We start from the raw sequence: 15,513 nt of genomic DNA on the forward strand, positions 1-15,513 counted from the left end.
TACTTATTGCCTGACGCTCACTGGAGCCCGCTACAATATATATTGAGAATACTTTCAGAAGAAAAAAACCCAAATAATGATCAATTATAGATGAGACAAATATATATTAAATTAATGATTTTTGCTTTTCATGTTTTTCAATAATGTGGAAGTCAGGTTCAAACACTGAGAATAATCCAAAATGTGATGCGAGTGAGAAGAAAGATGATGCTGATCACAAATCACTGAATCCCTGGATTAAGACACATATAAGACTCACATTGGGGAAAAAAACCTTCCTCTGATCAAAGGGTAGAAAAGGGTTTCGTGACAATTCAAACTTGAGGACGGACACGAGAATTCACACTGGAGAAAAACCTTTTATCCTCATCACACTTGACACCATCCGACTGACCTGTGTGAATATTGATTATTTTACACTGATTTTTTTTGTAACATTGAATTTTTGTATACCTTGAATTTTTTTTCATTTAATTTATTTATGCATTAAAAAACAACAGTGCATTACATTTGCTGTTCAAAAGTTTGACTTTGATGCCATTCAAATTCAGTGTAAGGAATTCATATTCAAAGACTGATGGCACACGTTAACTTTCATAGATCTGTTGTTAATTTCTAATAACACAAAGAAAGAACGGAACCATCGTCCTCTTCATGAGCTCCATCGGATGTTAAACAGTGTAACACCGGTGGAAGTCATCAACTTGCTCACGGTGGACTCGGGCTCGCGTCGGTTTGTTTTCAAAACAGAGCAGAATGTCTTCAGTTCAGAATCTCAAACAGTTCGTCAACGATCGTCTGGCCGCTGCTGCCGAAGAGAACTCTGGGGTGTTTCATCAAACTGTGTCCGAGTTGGAGAACGAGGAGAACTTCGTGCCCCTGAACCAACCCGTGGTTCTTCTGAAACCTATAGGTTCGTAAACACTTGCGTGGTTTGATTAGAGAAAATATAAATACGATTTAAATTATTTGTGTATCGTTTGATAATATATGTAGGCCTGGTGTAAGTACTATTTAGGTCCGGGTACTTCTCTACGTCATGACGTAACACAATACACACGCGAACTTCTTATTAAAAGCGTTTTTTAAGAGTTAAAGAAACTATAATTGAACGATTCACCGGCACTTTGTTCTACGCATAAAACATTTTCTCTCAATAGTGCTCTTTATTGGGCAGACTGGTGCATAATATGAATGTGTTTATTGTGTTCTATGAAACCAGTATTTAAATACATATCTTGTTAAGACTGCTTCAGTGATACAAGCATCACCGTCCTGTCATAGATGTTAGGAACGAATTGGATCATTAAAACTGGGAACAATGTATCAATTTCTGTCCAACCTCCTCATTACTAAGTCAATAGAGTTTAATATTTAAGGTGTGACCTTTTGAAATCTGACTTTCAAAATGTCATAACTTCTTTAATATTTACCTGATTTTACAAAGGTTTGTATCATAAACAAACTGGAAAAATAGATTTTATTAAGTAATAATGATTAATTATTTTTCCTTTCATATGCATAGAAAAAAACAAATGAATAGCCCTGATTGAACAAACATGCCATACTTTGTTTAAGTACACAGTAACGGAAACATAAAGCACAGTTATGGTAAAACTTCGAGGTTTTGCGAGGGAGTTTATTCGAGTGAAAACTTAGAAAATGTTGTCAGAGATTTGAGGCGTGCCTATTTGGTTAAGCCGAAAATGTTGATTTTCTTGATAAACTAGAACATGTTTTATACATAAGAAAGTAATTATTATTTAATTAAACTTCTATTGTCTGCTGTTTACTGGAAACCTAAGTTCCTAAATGAGATCTCCAGAGGGATTAATAAAGTCTATATATTATTTGTAAAGCTCCTTTCACATACGTCATCAGTATTGTTGTATAGTGATGATGAAAAAACGTCAACAGAGTTAAACGGAGAATACAGCTGTTTGGCCACTGCTGATATCCAGCGACAAATACACACACACATATGCAAGGGGAAGCAACACTACTCCACTGTTGCGAATAAATGCAAAAACTTTGTAATTCTACATGAAGTCATTTTTGCTTTTTATTAATAGTATTGTTATGTTAGATTAGGGAAGATGGTAATTACTTAATATCACTTAGATCTTAATCGGCCGATACTCAAATCCCAGATATCGGGATCAAGATCATAAAAGTCAGTTAATTCCTAATCCCTAACTCTGGTGATGTTGTTGTAGTTTGTTTTATAAAGTCTCTCGCTGGGTCATTTTTAGGCCCCTGTTTCTTTCTGTTGCCTTCTTGGGTCGAACGTACTCCTGTTATAGCGTTGGTTTCCTTTCAGGACCATCTTCGCTTGGTGATCATGTTGTGCATGTTTTCTTGTTGGTAAATGTTGAAGTTTATTGTTTGAGTGTGAATATCTGGTTCTTTTCCTAAGACGAGCTTCTACTTTTCTCAGTGTTTTGTCAACAGCCGCTGTTGTTCGATGTGTAAATATTCTAGCTGAATTTTTGCTGGGATCAGAACGAACGCAGCTTTCTTTGGGACCTTAATGATCGCTCTTTCTGTCCAATCAGCTGGTATTTTCTCTTCTCTCCAGATGTTGATTCACAGTTGTGGGAGGATATTTGCAGTTACTTCTGAATCAGCTTTAAAGATTTCTACATTTACTGTAGGTTGTCAACAACTGGGAACTTACCTTTTTTTTAAGCAGGATAAGTGAGGGCGAGTTCTTGATTTGTGGTAGCTGTTACATATCTCCAAATTCAACGACACACTCTAAAACACCTTCCTCTATGAAATTAAATCCATTTGGCACTCTTTGAACATTTTAAGGCAGTTGAGCACAGATGGCAAGAACTTTTAAATTCTTTCCAGATGTTCATCTTGTCAAAGGCTGCCTAAAAATGTTTTCCTACAAATCTATTTTTGTCTTTGACTCTAAATTAAATTGATCTTATCTCAACACGGGCTGTTTTACAAGCGTTTAGTGTTTGTGTAAGATTCATAGCAACTGTCCCTCAGACAAGCATCTAGTCTTACTCTGCATCTAGTACATTTCAGCATTATTTTACATGTTTGATATAAGCATCAACTCTGATTACAAGAGTTTAAAAATACTGGAAATTTAAAAGTAAGTTTATAATACTATTTCATTATAAACTATTTTTTATTTTATTAAAACCACAACAAAAAAACAAGTTTAAAATGGTATTTTATCAACGTAGCCACCAAAGTATCTTTGAGTATGTGTGTTTGAATGAAAAATAAACAATTGACTAGTCGCTGAAACCATTTTTTCTTAGGAATTGACACATTTCAAATGCGGACATGTCAGTTCTCATGCAGTAAAATGTTTACTTTAATTTCACCAAAAATAAACTAAATATAGCATAGTCGCTCCTGGAGACAAAGCTCTATACAGAACTGCTCGAGTGGATCTAAAGATGAGCATTAAAAAGCTACAGCGGACCACAAGAGGAAGATCGAGTCCCATCTGTCTATCAACAACACACGAGTGGTGTGGCAGCGCATTCATGAAGTCACCAACTACAGAGGTTGCCCTATTAAAACAACAGGAGACCCAATGCGACGCTAGCAGAGGAGCTAAACTTCTTATTTGCTCGCTTTGAGACATCACAGCAACACTCATCAGCCCTCCTCAGAGCGTGTGCCCTGCAGCTCACACCCATCTTCACCACACTCTTCAACCTCTCCCTGCCCCAAGCCGTCGTCCCGCCCTGTTTAAAATCAAATTCAACCTGAACCCCTCCTTGCTGCTTAGAACTTCTTTAAACTTATGTGTGCGCCTCATGAAACGCCCATTAACCATGGATGAATATGAGTCTATATGGACATACAGCTTACATTGATGTTCTACAAGGAACAAACAAGAGGGTAGACCCTTGTTATCTTAATGATTCAGACTATATTATCAGATGTTGTGTTTGTTTGACGAGGCTGAAACACAGTAATGCATCTTATTAATTAAAAAATATAGTCATTATTCAATCAATTATTCAAGACAAATACTCTGTTCTGTGTCTGCAGATAATGGGAAGCTATTGATTAAAGAAGAAGATTTTACTGAGCAGGAGTTTACACCCAGTTTGGAGCGAGAAGAACCAGAACTCCCATGCAAAGAAGATGAGATGAAAGAAAATGTTGTTCTTTTCCAAGTGAAGATTGAGGATGAAGATCAGAGAGAGGAAGAGTCTTCAACCGGCAGCTTGATTCAACACATAAAAACGGAAAGTGATGAAGACGACTGTTCAGGATCAGAACCAAAACTACATACACTTCAACAACCTGACCACCAGATGTCACTCTCTTCTCCATCTGACACTGATGACAGTGAAGACTGGGAAGACACCACTCAGTCAGGTTCAAAGAATATTGGGATTTACATGAAAACTAATTCTGGTGAACCTATCGGCACCTCTCAATGTGACAATGCTTTAACGAAAATTATTCACAGTGGAGCAAAACCTTTCATCTGCTTACAGTGTGGTAAAGAGTTCCGTTACAATAAAAATTTGAAGACACACATGAGAATTCACACTAGAGAAAAACCATACATATGCTCTCAGTGTGGCAAATGTTTCAGACAGAGACAACACCTGAAGACACACATATTAGTACACACTGGTGGAAAACCTTACATCTGCTCACAGTGTGGTAAGGGAATCAGTTCCAATGGGAATTTAAAGAAACACATGCAGATTCACACTGGAGAAAAACCTCACATCTGCGCACAGTGTGACAAACGGTTCACTAACAGTGGGCAGTTGAAGAGACACATGAGAATTCACACTGGAGAAAAACCTCACATCTGCTCACAGTGTGATAAACGGTTCAGTAACAATGGAGAGTTGAAGACACACATGAGAATTCACACTGGAGAAAAACCTTACATCTGCTCTCAATGTGGTAAAGGTTGTACACAGATGCAAAGCCTGACTAGACACATGAGAATTCACACCGGAGAAAAACCTTTCATATGTTCCTATTGTAGTACAGGGTTCAGAGAAAATTCAAAGTTGAAGTCACACATGAGAATTCACACTGGAGAAAAACCATACATCTGCTCTCAGTGTGGCAAATGTTTCCGACAGAGACAACACCTGAAGACACACATTATAATGCACACTGGTGAAAAACCTTTCCTCTGCTCAAAGTGTGGTAAAGGGTTTAGTGACAATTCCAACTTTAGGACACATATGAGAATTCACACGAGAGAAAAACCTTTCATCTGCACACAATGTGGTAAAGGATGCAGTACAAATGGTGATTTGAAGACACACATGAGAACTCACACTGGAGAGAAACCTTATATCTGCTCACATTGTAATAAAGCATTCAGTTACAGTGGGGATTTGAAAAAACACATCAGAATTCACAATGGACAAAAACCTTACATGTGCTCTCTGTGCGGCAAAGGGTTCCGTAACAGTGGGGGTCTGAAGACACACATGAGAATTCACACTGGAGAGAAACCATACATCTGCCCACAGTGTGATAAGGCGTTCAGTGACAGTGGGAGTTTGAAGACGCACATGAGAATTCACACTGGAGAAAAACCTTACATCTGTTCACAGTGTGATAAATGTTTTAATCAAAGTGTATGCCTTAAGAGGCACATGAAGTCCCACTCGTAACTAAGTTCAACGTGCTTTCCCTAGTGTATCTACACTTGCACCTTAGATTAATTGTACTAAAAACCAACTATGGGTTCATGACGAACTTTTCCGAAGCGGAGATCGAAATCATTTTTGTTAATTGTTCATTTTTCTTGCTCTTCATGTTTTATACACATTCCTTCTGCTCAAGTGCCATGAATGAGACCCAAAGTCTTGAGGGCTTTACACAAAAAGGCAGCTGTAGCATTACCACTGGAGAAAAAAAACGTTCATATGCTTTCTCCATCCATTCATCTGATACATCTTTTGTCTTTTAATTAAGAAAGTTTTTTATTTTCAAACCATTTTTGTCTTTTGAAATACTTTTTTCCATCTCTTGTTATAGTTTTATCAATGTACAGTGGGCTTATTCAATCTCCAGCCTTTCCAAGCTACAGGGCGTAAAACACCCTGAACAGATCGCATGGCTGTTGTATGAGACGCAGACACACAACCATTCAGGTAGTGAACAAAATACTTTCTTGCTGTGAGTCGCTTAAATCACTATGCCTCGTTTATATGCTTATGTTTTACCCTTGCTGTAAAATAAAACATGTAATTTTCAACTTTTTTTTTCAACTTTGTAAGTACGAAATCAAGAAAATAAAATGTATCTGATATTATAAAGTGTCTACTGTCTACACTTGGAGCTTGCGTGGTATTTACCTATAGTTTTTTTTATGTTTGTGTAGCATATTAGCCTTTGAGCTTCTGCTACAAACAAGCCTAACATGTAGACTTGTTTAATTTTTTCCTAACAATTTCCGTTAATGGAAGTATTTGGAGGTTTTTAAGGAGGTTTTTTTGGACGAGGAGAAGAAAGAAAAAGAGCACTGTTCACAACCGTCATACAAAAAGAATCCCAACCCTTCATCGAAATGAGGCTACTCTGTGTTGGGAATTGTTCATTGAAAGTGAGAAGTTAAAGATACACATGCGATCAAACGTTTAGTCATTATTTGTTCGGGTCTTGAACGAGTGTCGACGTTAACTTCAAATCATCAGGCAATGACAAAAGTTTTTTATGATGTTTTTTTTTTGTTTTGTTTATATATTCATAAAAACTTTGATGACAACTATATACAACGTCTGCCCTCTCTTGTCTAATGTCTAAATTATCGTTCTCTACAGCTACTTTTTATCTCTCTTGAATCTTATTAAAGTTTTCTCAATTAAAATCCATAAAACAGGTTTAGTCCTTTATGTCTGTTGTGCAATCAATCGTGTTGTTTATTGGTGAAATGTAACTTATATATGATACTTGTTTCTTTATGAATTAGTGAATTAGACAACACGAGTCATGAATATAGAACACATGATGATCAGGAAAATAAAAAAAATAGTTCCACATGTCTTGAAAGAGCTGGCATCGCAATAGAAGTGATCGACTTATTTTTGTTTTTGCACTCATCGACATCTCTTTCTCCCTGTTAAAACATTAAATTTCGAACCAGACACAGAGGTAACGCAAAAGACACTTTGAATTAAACATGACAAAGAACTGTAAAATGGACACAGAAATAAAATGAACTGCAAGAAAGGGAGAAACGGACTAAAGAAACTGACACTTGATTGTCAATCTGAAAGGATTTGGGGATTATGGAAACTGAAAATGTAGGTTTGAAATTAATCAACATTATAGTGAAACTATTAGGCCATTACATAGTGAATTTGATGTGAAAGCGTAACTGCTGTTAAAGTTCAGGTGAAGAGTGTGGCTCGATAAAGCCACTTTGTATGCAAGTTAAGAGTTCATATGGCCCCTATGTATTTGTTATGTGGTCATTGGGAAGCATTTTTATTTTGAAATGTTTGACACATCACACACAATTCAATGTAAGACTATAGTTCATTAAGGAAAAACAGATTTAACAAAGAGCAAGAAGCGAAACACTGTGAAGTGAGCTATGGCGAGGAATAACTCCCTTTTAGAAGGCAGAAACCTCTAGCGGAACCAACCTCATTATTGACGGCCTCCTGCTTTGACCGGCTGGGAGGGTAGACAGATGGATAAGGAGAAGAGTGAGGGAGGATATAGTGAGAACAAAAAGAGGAGAGTGTAGGAGAGTCCATGGAGGTGCTGGAGAGAACTCGGGATCTGATGACGTGGTGAAGATCCTGGATCAGCAGCAGCTTTGGAGGTGGAGCCCTGGGGTTCCGGGAGAGAAATAAAAAGGTGTGGGTTTAAACTGCACAGGTGATGAATGTTATGCAGAAAAGAAACAAGAAAATTACCAGAATGAGAAACGTTGCTAGCTGTGCCTATAAATCTAATGTTTCTCTCTCTCAGATGAGGCACATTTATCAAGACGGGATTTCAGAACCACAGCCGGAATTTTTGAAAATGAAACAAATGTACTATTTTCATAGAACTGTATGGCTGACCTTATATAGACTTTAATTATCATAGGATGCATGTCATCTCCAGTTTGCAATAACACCTTACAGTAATGAACACAGACACCAGGAGCCTCCTCCTAAACCTCTTTGACTACACATTGACAGGAATATGATCTTATCCATGGAGACTAAGAGCATGACGTGAACAAACAACAGAATTTCTCAGTTCTTTATTATAATCCGGCATTCTGTGGTACGGAGAACATGTTGAAAGTGTTGAAGATGGTTAGAAATCATTGTAAGTCAATCAAAATGTTTAAATATGGAAACATATCATTGCTCTTAAGTTTCTGATACAATGACATAAGTGAATGTGCGATTCCCTATTAGGTGAAACACTTAAGTCTGTAAATCATGTGTAATTTAAAGTTATATTGTGAAAATATGTAATTAAAGTTCCTTAAAAAGCCTTAAATACAATGTTGGGCATATTTTTCACAATTACTACATTTATTCATGTTCTATAAATAACGCATAAAAACATCCAACGCATTTTACTTGAAGGTTAACCCAGGTTAGTAAATTGAAGCGATGTTACTCGATCTAAAATATTCTATATACGAATAGTTTTATCACATCGCATTGTGAGGACAAAAAATATCTTAATGTGGTTTATAAAAAACAACTATTAGAAGTAGAGTTTGGGAGGGATCCAATTGTTTTATTTCTACAACACATGGGTTAAGATGTAGTATCGATAAATTGCCAGCAGGTGTCAGAAACGCTGCACGAGCGAGACAAAGGGAACTCTCGCGTGAGTAACTGACACTTCTGAATACCTCAACGTTTTAAAACGAAAATCTCAGACACCTCCAGGGTTCTGCGTGAATTGTAATGTCAAAATAAGCATCTCTCGAATGGATTGTAAAAAAAAAAAAATCCTCTGGATGATATACAACTTGTGATCGTGAGAGATATGTGCGCATGCGCGTAGAGAACGCAGCATCCATTTTGTTCCCCTGAATTCTGAGTCTTCCTCTCCGTGTCCTCGTTGATCCTTCTGTGGATGAAAAGTACTGGACTTCAGAGAAACAGAGGAAACAGAATCCTGCTGAAGATGGAGATCAACAAACCAGGTACACACTATTACCTGTTAATAATTTGTTTTTTAATCTACGAAGGACTCATTGTTTCCGGAACAGTAGACACGTTGTTATTATTACTTTTAATTATTGTTGCCTGGATTGTTACTTCCTTGAGTCATGAATATTGTTGCTTTATATTTATTACCTTTACGTTATGGGGAACACGGTGATGTAGAATTAAACTAATGCATCACAGCAAAAAGAGGATTAGAATCTGCAAAAACATGAAGAAAACAAAGGATGAGGATAATCCGGGTCAAGGGTAAAATGGGCACAAGGGGCTTTGGTGTTTCTACAAACCAACATCTGTGTCCAAAACAGATTTGTCTTTTGTCTATAATCATATTATAAAACCTCCACATGTCTTCTATACGGTGTTGTCACGATACCAACATGTCAGTAGTCAATACCACTTAGAGTAACAACAAAAAGCAGACATGACTGATGCAGTGTTTTAGTTATTTTATAACTTTTTTTTTGTTGCAATTTTAAAGTATTTGAAATCTTGACAAGGCTTCAAGTTGTATTTCATGTTTGTTTACTATGACAATTGAAGTAACTAAACAAACCATCTTTTTTATTTCAATATATGTATCATTTGCTTTCATTTTAACAGTGGCTTCAACTCTTAACAATCACAACGAAAAATGCTTTATTGTAATATGAATTATATTATTGTGTTAGAAAAGAAATTGATCAACATTGATAAATAATTGCATGTTTTATTGCAATATTCAGGAAAATAATGGCAATTGGATTATTTTTAATAATTGTACAGCCCTATTTCTGATCATGTTAACCAATAGCGTAGCATCATCCGTAGAACCTGGATTATATTAGATAATCCAGGGGTTGACGCTGTTGGCTTTTATCGTCAGTGACAACAGAGGACATTGTACTTTTGTTGAGGTGTTGAAGAGCTGATCAATGGTGTGAAAGAGATGTTAGTCGGAGAGGAAGGTCCCGTTGTTGGAATATTCTAGGCTGAAGAAGAGGATCTTCTTTAGGTAGCCTCGTCGGACCAATGAAATAATGGGTACATAACACAGCCAGAGCAGGTGTTTGCACAAGTTCGCAAGCCACTGTCACTTTTTATTATTATCTGACGGCAGACATTGCAGAGTGCAGTATGCTGCAGTCCTACACCCCAGACCGCACATGCATATATTTGTATATGAAGTGGAAATGACCTCCATTAATAAATAGTTTTAAAGTGTTTCAATGCTATGTTTACGTCAATACTCGCCCTAAAACAAAACTGAAATAGTGTTCTTTTGGGTCATTATGGATCCTATTTACTTTGCAGGTCTAAAATATTTAAATCTTTGTCATGGAGTGGTAAGCTTTTATCGGTGTGCCACTCAAAGTGAAAGATTGATTTATCGACGTAAGGAATAGAAACAACAAATTCCAAAACATAGCTAACTTCAGTGTGAACATTATTTATCCATGCACATAATACTTGATACAGTTATTGTGTTTTGCGTTTCATTATTAAATGAAATATCCTACAATCCTGAATGCACCATGGTCAGGTCATTGAATGCATCATTGGCCTGTGACAAGCATCGAAACTTTACAAACATCATATTTCCTCGAGTGTTACCGTTACCTACGTGTACAGTGTTGATTAATTAAGTGTGAATCCAATTGAGTTTAGTGTTGTTTTACCAAATAATAATAGTGTTTAATGTTAAATGTTAATTGGTAGTAATACTAATATACCTGACCGAATGATTCAGTTTAGTGATTAGTTGTAATCACGCCCTGCTTTGTTTACACAACAAGTCTCTTGCAGGTGGAGACTTCCGGGATTGATGACGCTGCTTGACAAACCTCTCTGCTTGACCAATCAGAGCAGAGTGGGTTTAGGTAGATGAGATTTGTGCAATGTGTCATTGCTTCACTGATGTTTACTTGTCTTGTTATATTGACCAAAGAATAAGTCAAGTCCAAAACTGGACATCCGCATCTTTGTTCTTTAATGGCAGTACCAACTCCCATATTTTGCCCATCTAAACCAGTCACAAAACACAATTTTCACTCACTTACTGTTTTATATTTCCCTCTCTTCAGTCCAATTGTGCAATATATTACATATTTTTTGAGCTGAAAGAAAACCAAGAAGCTTGAGAGAGGGGAGGTAGCTTTCTGCAGAATAGAGGTTGAGAGGAGGCATGAGAGGTGACGTCTGCTGCCAAACCTCTCTCAATTGTTTAGTGACTCAAGTTTGTTTGTCTCTCTGCAGATGCTCAGCAGCTGCAGGTGAAGGAAGAAGAGGTTTTTACTGAGCAGCAAGAGTGCAGCTCTAGTCTGAGTCACGAGGAACAAGAAGAAAAGGATGTTTCCACCAAGTTCTTCACTCCTGTCCATGAGAAGGTCGAAGATGAAGATTATTCTCTGACTAGCGGCCTTATTCAACACATAAAAACAGAAGCTGATGTTGACGAATGTGGAGGACCAGAACCAATCACTGCCTTTGATACAATTCTCCACTCTGGCCATCAAACACCACTCTCTTCTGACTCTGACACTGATGACACTGATGACAGTGAAGACTGGGAAGAAACCAGCAACTCTCAGTCAACTTCAAATTTTGTGGAGAATACAATGGTTGATGTCAGCAAAAACAAAGACGGGCATAAATCACTGATCTGCTCTGAGTGTGGGAGAGAATGTACCTCAAAATGTCACCTGAAGGTACACATGCGTAGTCACACTAGAGAAAAACCTTACATCTGCTCTCAGTGTGGTAAAGGTTTTACAGATGGCGGTAACCTGAAGACACACATGAGACTTCACACTGGCGAAAAACCTTTCATCTGCTCTCAGTGTGGTGAAGGGTTTACACAAATGGAGGGAATGAAGAGACACATTATGATTCACACCGGTGAAAAACCTTTTATCTGTTCTCAGTGTGGTAAAGATTTTACGACCAGAGGAGACCTCAAATCTCATGTCAGAGTTCACACGGGAGAAAAGCCTTACATCTGTTCTCATTGTGGTAAAGGTTTTACAAAATATGGGAACCTGAAGACACACAAGAAATTTCACACTGGAGAAAAAACACACATCTGTTCTCAGTGTGGTAAAGGTTTTACAATTAGTGGGAACCTAAAGAAACACATGAGAATTCACACTGGAGAAAAACCTTACATCTGCTCTCAGTGTGGAAAAGGCTTTAAAAATAGTGGGAACCTAAAGACACATGTGAGATTCCACACTGGTGAAAAACCTTTTATTTGCTCTCAGTGTGGTAAAGGTTTTACACTAATGGGGGGCATGAAGGCACATATGAGGATTCACACTGGAGAAAAACCTTTCATCTGTTCTCAGTGTGATAAAGGTTTTACAACAAATGGAGACCTCAAGTCACACATGAGATTTCACACTGGTGAAAAACCTTACATCTGCTCTTATTGTGGCGAGGGTTTTACACATAGTGGGAACCTAAAGAGACACATTGGGATTCACACAGGAGAAAAGCCGTTCACCTGTTCTCAGTGTGGTAAAGGTTTTACAACCAGTGGAGACTTGAAGAAACACATGAGATTACACACTGGAGAAAAACCTTTCATCTGCTCTCAGTGTGGCAAATGTTTTTCCCAGATTGGGAACCTGAACACACACATGAGGATTCATACGGGAGAAAAACCTTTCATCTGCTCACAGTGTGGTAAAGGTTTTACACTAATGGGAGGCATGAAGGCACACATGAGGATTCATACTGGAGAAAAGCCTTTTATCTGTTCACTGTGTGATAAAGGTTTTAAAACTAGTGGAGACCTTAAGTCACACATGAGATTTCACACTGGAGAAAAACCTTATGTCTGCTCTCATTGTGGTGAATGTTTTACACATAGTGGGAACCTGACAACACACATGAGGATTCACACTGGAGAAAAACACTTCAACTGCTCTCAGTGTGGTAAAGGTTTCATAACCAGTGGGGACCTGAAGAAACACATGCGCTTTCACACCGGAGAAAAACCCTTTATCTGCTCTCAGTGTGATAAGTGCTTTTCACAGATAGGAAACCTGAAGACACACATGAGGACTCACACGGGAGAAAAACCTTTCATCTGCTCTCAATGTGGAGACTGTTTTAGTTACAGAGTGAGTCTTAAGAAGCACATAGAAAGTCACACTTGTAACCAAGACTAACACTTTGTAGGAGCTTAAGATATAAGCATTCATAAGTTTAAATACAATTTTGTGAGATTATTTTGTTAGTGTGATAGTGGTTAACTTATCTAAAACATGTTAGATATAGAGACCATTTTTTTTAAAGAAACATTTTTAACCAAATGCTCGACTTATTGTGGCTGAAGTGAGACTTATTTTAGCACTCCAAAACACTCTGTCTGTTATATATGTTGAAGTTGGTGTTGAATTTAAAATATAAACTCTCCAAATCTATAATGTCATAACAAAATGCTGAAACCCATTCAATGTTGTAAAATAAATGTATGTCAAAATGATGTGAATATTGCCATTTGTGTGGAGGAAAACATTAATTCATCTGAAGACAACGTGATGGGAATAAGTATTGCCAACCCTTGCTCAGACATCCATGGTCAACACCTCTGATGAGAATAAATAAATATAAGCACAACAAAGCCACCCAGGGACATTTCACCCCCACGAATTTCTCGTCACATTTTCTTGTGATTAAGACATTGCTGTCTGTGTAAGTAGTGCAGCTGTAATGAAGATAGACCTGCCTTATGTTGCTTCTGATTAGTTAATATGTCATTGCCTTCCATGATTGGCTAGATTTACGTAAAAAGGACTAAAGTTTATTAACATGAAAAGATAACTATTGAGTATTGAATAGGTCGATAAAGACGTGAGAAAAACAAAGAATATTTTATAATATAAATTATTTGATTAAAAATGTAGTTTTTAAATATTTATTATATTTTTTTCTTTTTGATATGATTGTAATTAAAACGGTTTCTGGTCTTACCTTTATTTGAAGATAAAGTCCATACGCCTGTCCTTGTCACAAAAACCTCCGCTACTTTGTTGCAAGTCCACCTTATTTCCTGTAGTTGTAAAAGTATCTCCGCTTCAATGGAGATGTGATTCAGTTTGTGATGGGCTGCGTATTTAGAGTTCAGGCTCTGCTAACACATTTAAATAACAAACTCATAATTATATTGCAGTTTTTAAAATAGTCTAATTGTCCAAGCAAAAATAAAAATACTCCTTGATTCATTAATGAAGAGTTAACCCCCAGTAAATACATAGAAGAAAACTAAATATCTGCTGTTTTAATCTTAAACCTTTGAAATAAGGCTGTGGAGGTAATCTGGGAGAAGATATGGAGAAAGTTGAAAGAGTAAAGTAAAGTGGTAGAGAAACAGGTGGGCCTACTGGAAGTAATTGAAGAAGTAAAACAACTGAAGGCTGTGATCAAAGAAAAAAAACAAGATAATTGAAAAGCTTGAAAGAACAGTAGATTATTTGGAGTAGAAAGGTAAGGTAAGGTAAGGTAAAACTTTATTGAAATTGTTTTTTTCCAATAGCCACAGAAAATACAGCAATTTTTCATGAAAAATAAAAAATAAATCAAAATAAAATAAGAACAAGAGCATAAAGAGAAAGAACAAGATGACACAATCTAAGTCTAAAGATCTTTAATACCCAAGGAAACTACCAGAAACGGTTTCCTTCAACTGAGAAAAATCTCTAAACTTAGGAAAATGTTGTCGGAACATGATCTGGAGCTTGTAATCCATGCGTTTGTTTCTTCTCGTCTGGACTATTGTAACAGTTTGTTTTCATGTCTAAACAAGAAGGATCTGTCTCGCCTGCAGTTGATTCAGAACTCTGCAGCGAGAATTCTGACCTGCTCTAGTAGAAGAACTCACATTTCTCCGATCCTTAAAACTCTTCACTGGCTTCCAGTTTCTTTCAGGATCAACTTTAAAATTCTGGTTCTTACTTTCAGAGCTATTCATGGTCAGACTCCTCCTTACATCACTGATCTGATCCAGCCTTACACCCCAGCTCGGGCTCTGAGGTCTGTGGATCAGAATCTACTTATGGTTCCTCGCACACGACTCAGGACCAGAGGAGAGAAATCTTTTCAGGCTGTTGCTCCTAAGCTTTGGAACGATCTTCCTCTCTCTTTGCGCTTGATGGATCTACTGACTCCTTTAAGAAACATCTTAAGACGTTTCTATTTGTTCAGGCTTTTCCTTGATTTTCTGGAACTCCTGTGTTGTTCTCAGTATTATCTTGATCTTTAAAGTGTATATACTTTTTTGAGTATTGTTTTGTTTGTTTAAGCGCTTTGTGATCCTGGTCTGGAAAAGCGCTAAATAAATAAATATTACTTACTTACTTACTTACTAAGGATGGAA

The 15,513-nt window shown here is 37.1% G+C and overlaps 3 protein-coding genes across 3 annotated transcripts in view; all 3 read left to right on the forward strand.

Annotated features, from left to right (window-relative positions):
• LOC148087603 (uncharacterized) overlaps positions 1-15,513 on the forward strand; it is a 99,420-nt gene that overhangs the window by 3,556 nt on the left and 80,351 nt on the right. The gene's annotated exons all lie outside the window — the stretch shown is intronic.
• On the forward strand, positions 707-6,806 carry LOC148087604 (uncharacterized). Its single transcript, XM_087789751.1, has 2 exons — positions 707-913; positions 4,030-6,806. The coding sequence occupies exons 1-2, from the start codon at positions 757-759 to the stop codon at positions 5,634-5,636; spliced, it is 1,764 nt and encodes a 587-aa protein (XP_087645877.1). The 5' UTR covers positions 707-756; the 3' UTR covers positions 5,637-6,806.
• Positions 9,017-13,581, forward strand: LOC148087605 (uncharacterized). Its single transcript, XM_087789739.1, has 2 exons — positions 9,017-9,133; positions 11,391-13,581. Exons 1-2 carry the CDS (start codon positions 9,064-9,066, stop codon positions 13,304-13,306), a joined length of 1,986 nt encoding a protein of 661 aa, XP_087645865.1. The 5' UTR covers positions 9,017-9,063; the 3' UTR covers positions 13,307-13,581.

Source organism: Callionymus lyra, chromosome 1 (genome assembly GCF_982586985.1).
Source record: "Callionymus lyra chromosome 1, fCalLyr1.hap1.1, whole genome shotgun sequence".
NCBI lineage: Eukaryota > Metazoa > Chordata > Actinopteri > Syngnathiformes > Callionymidae > Callionymus > Callionymus lyra.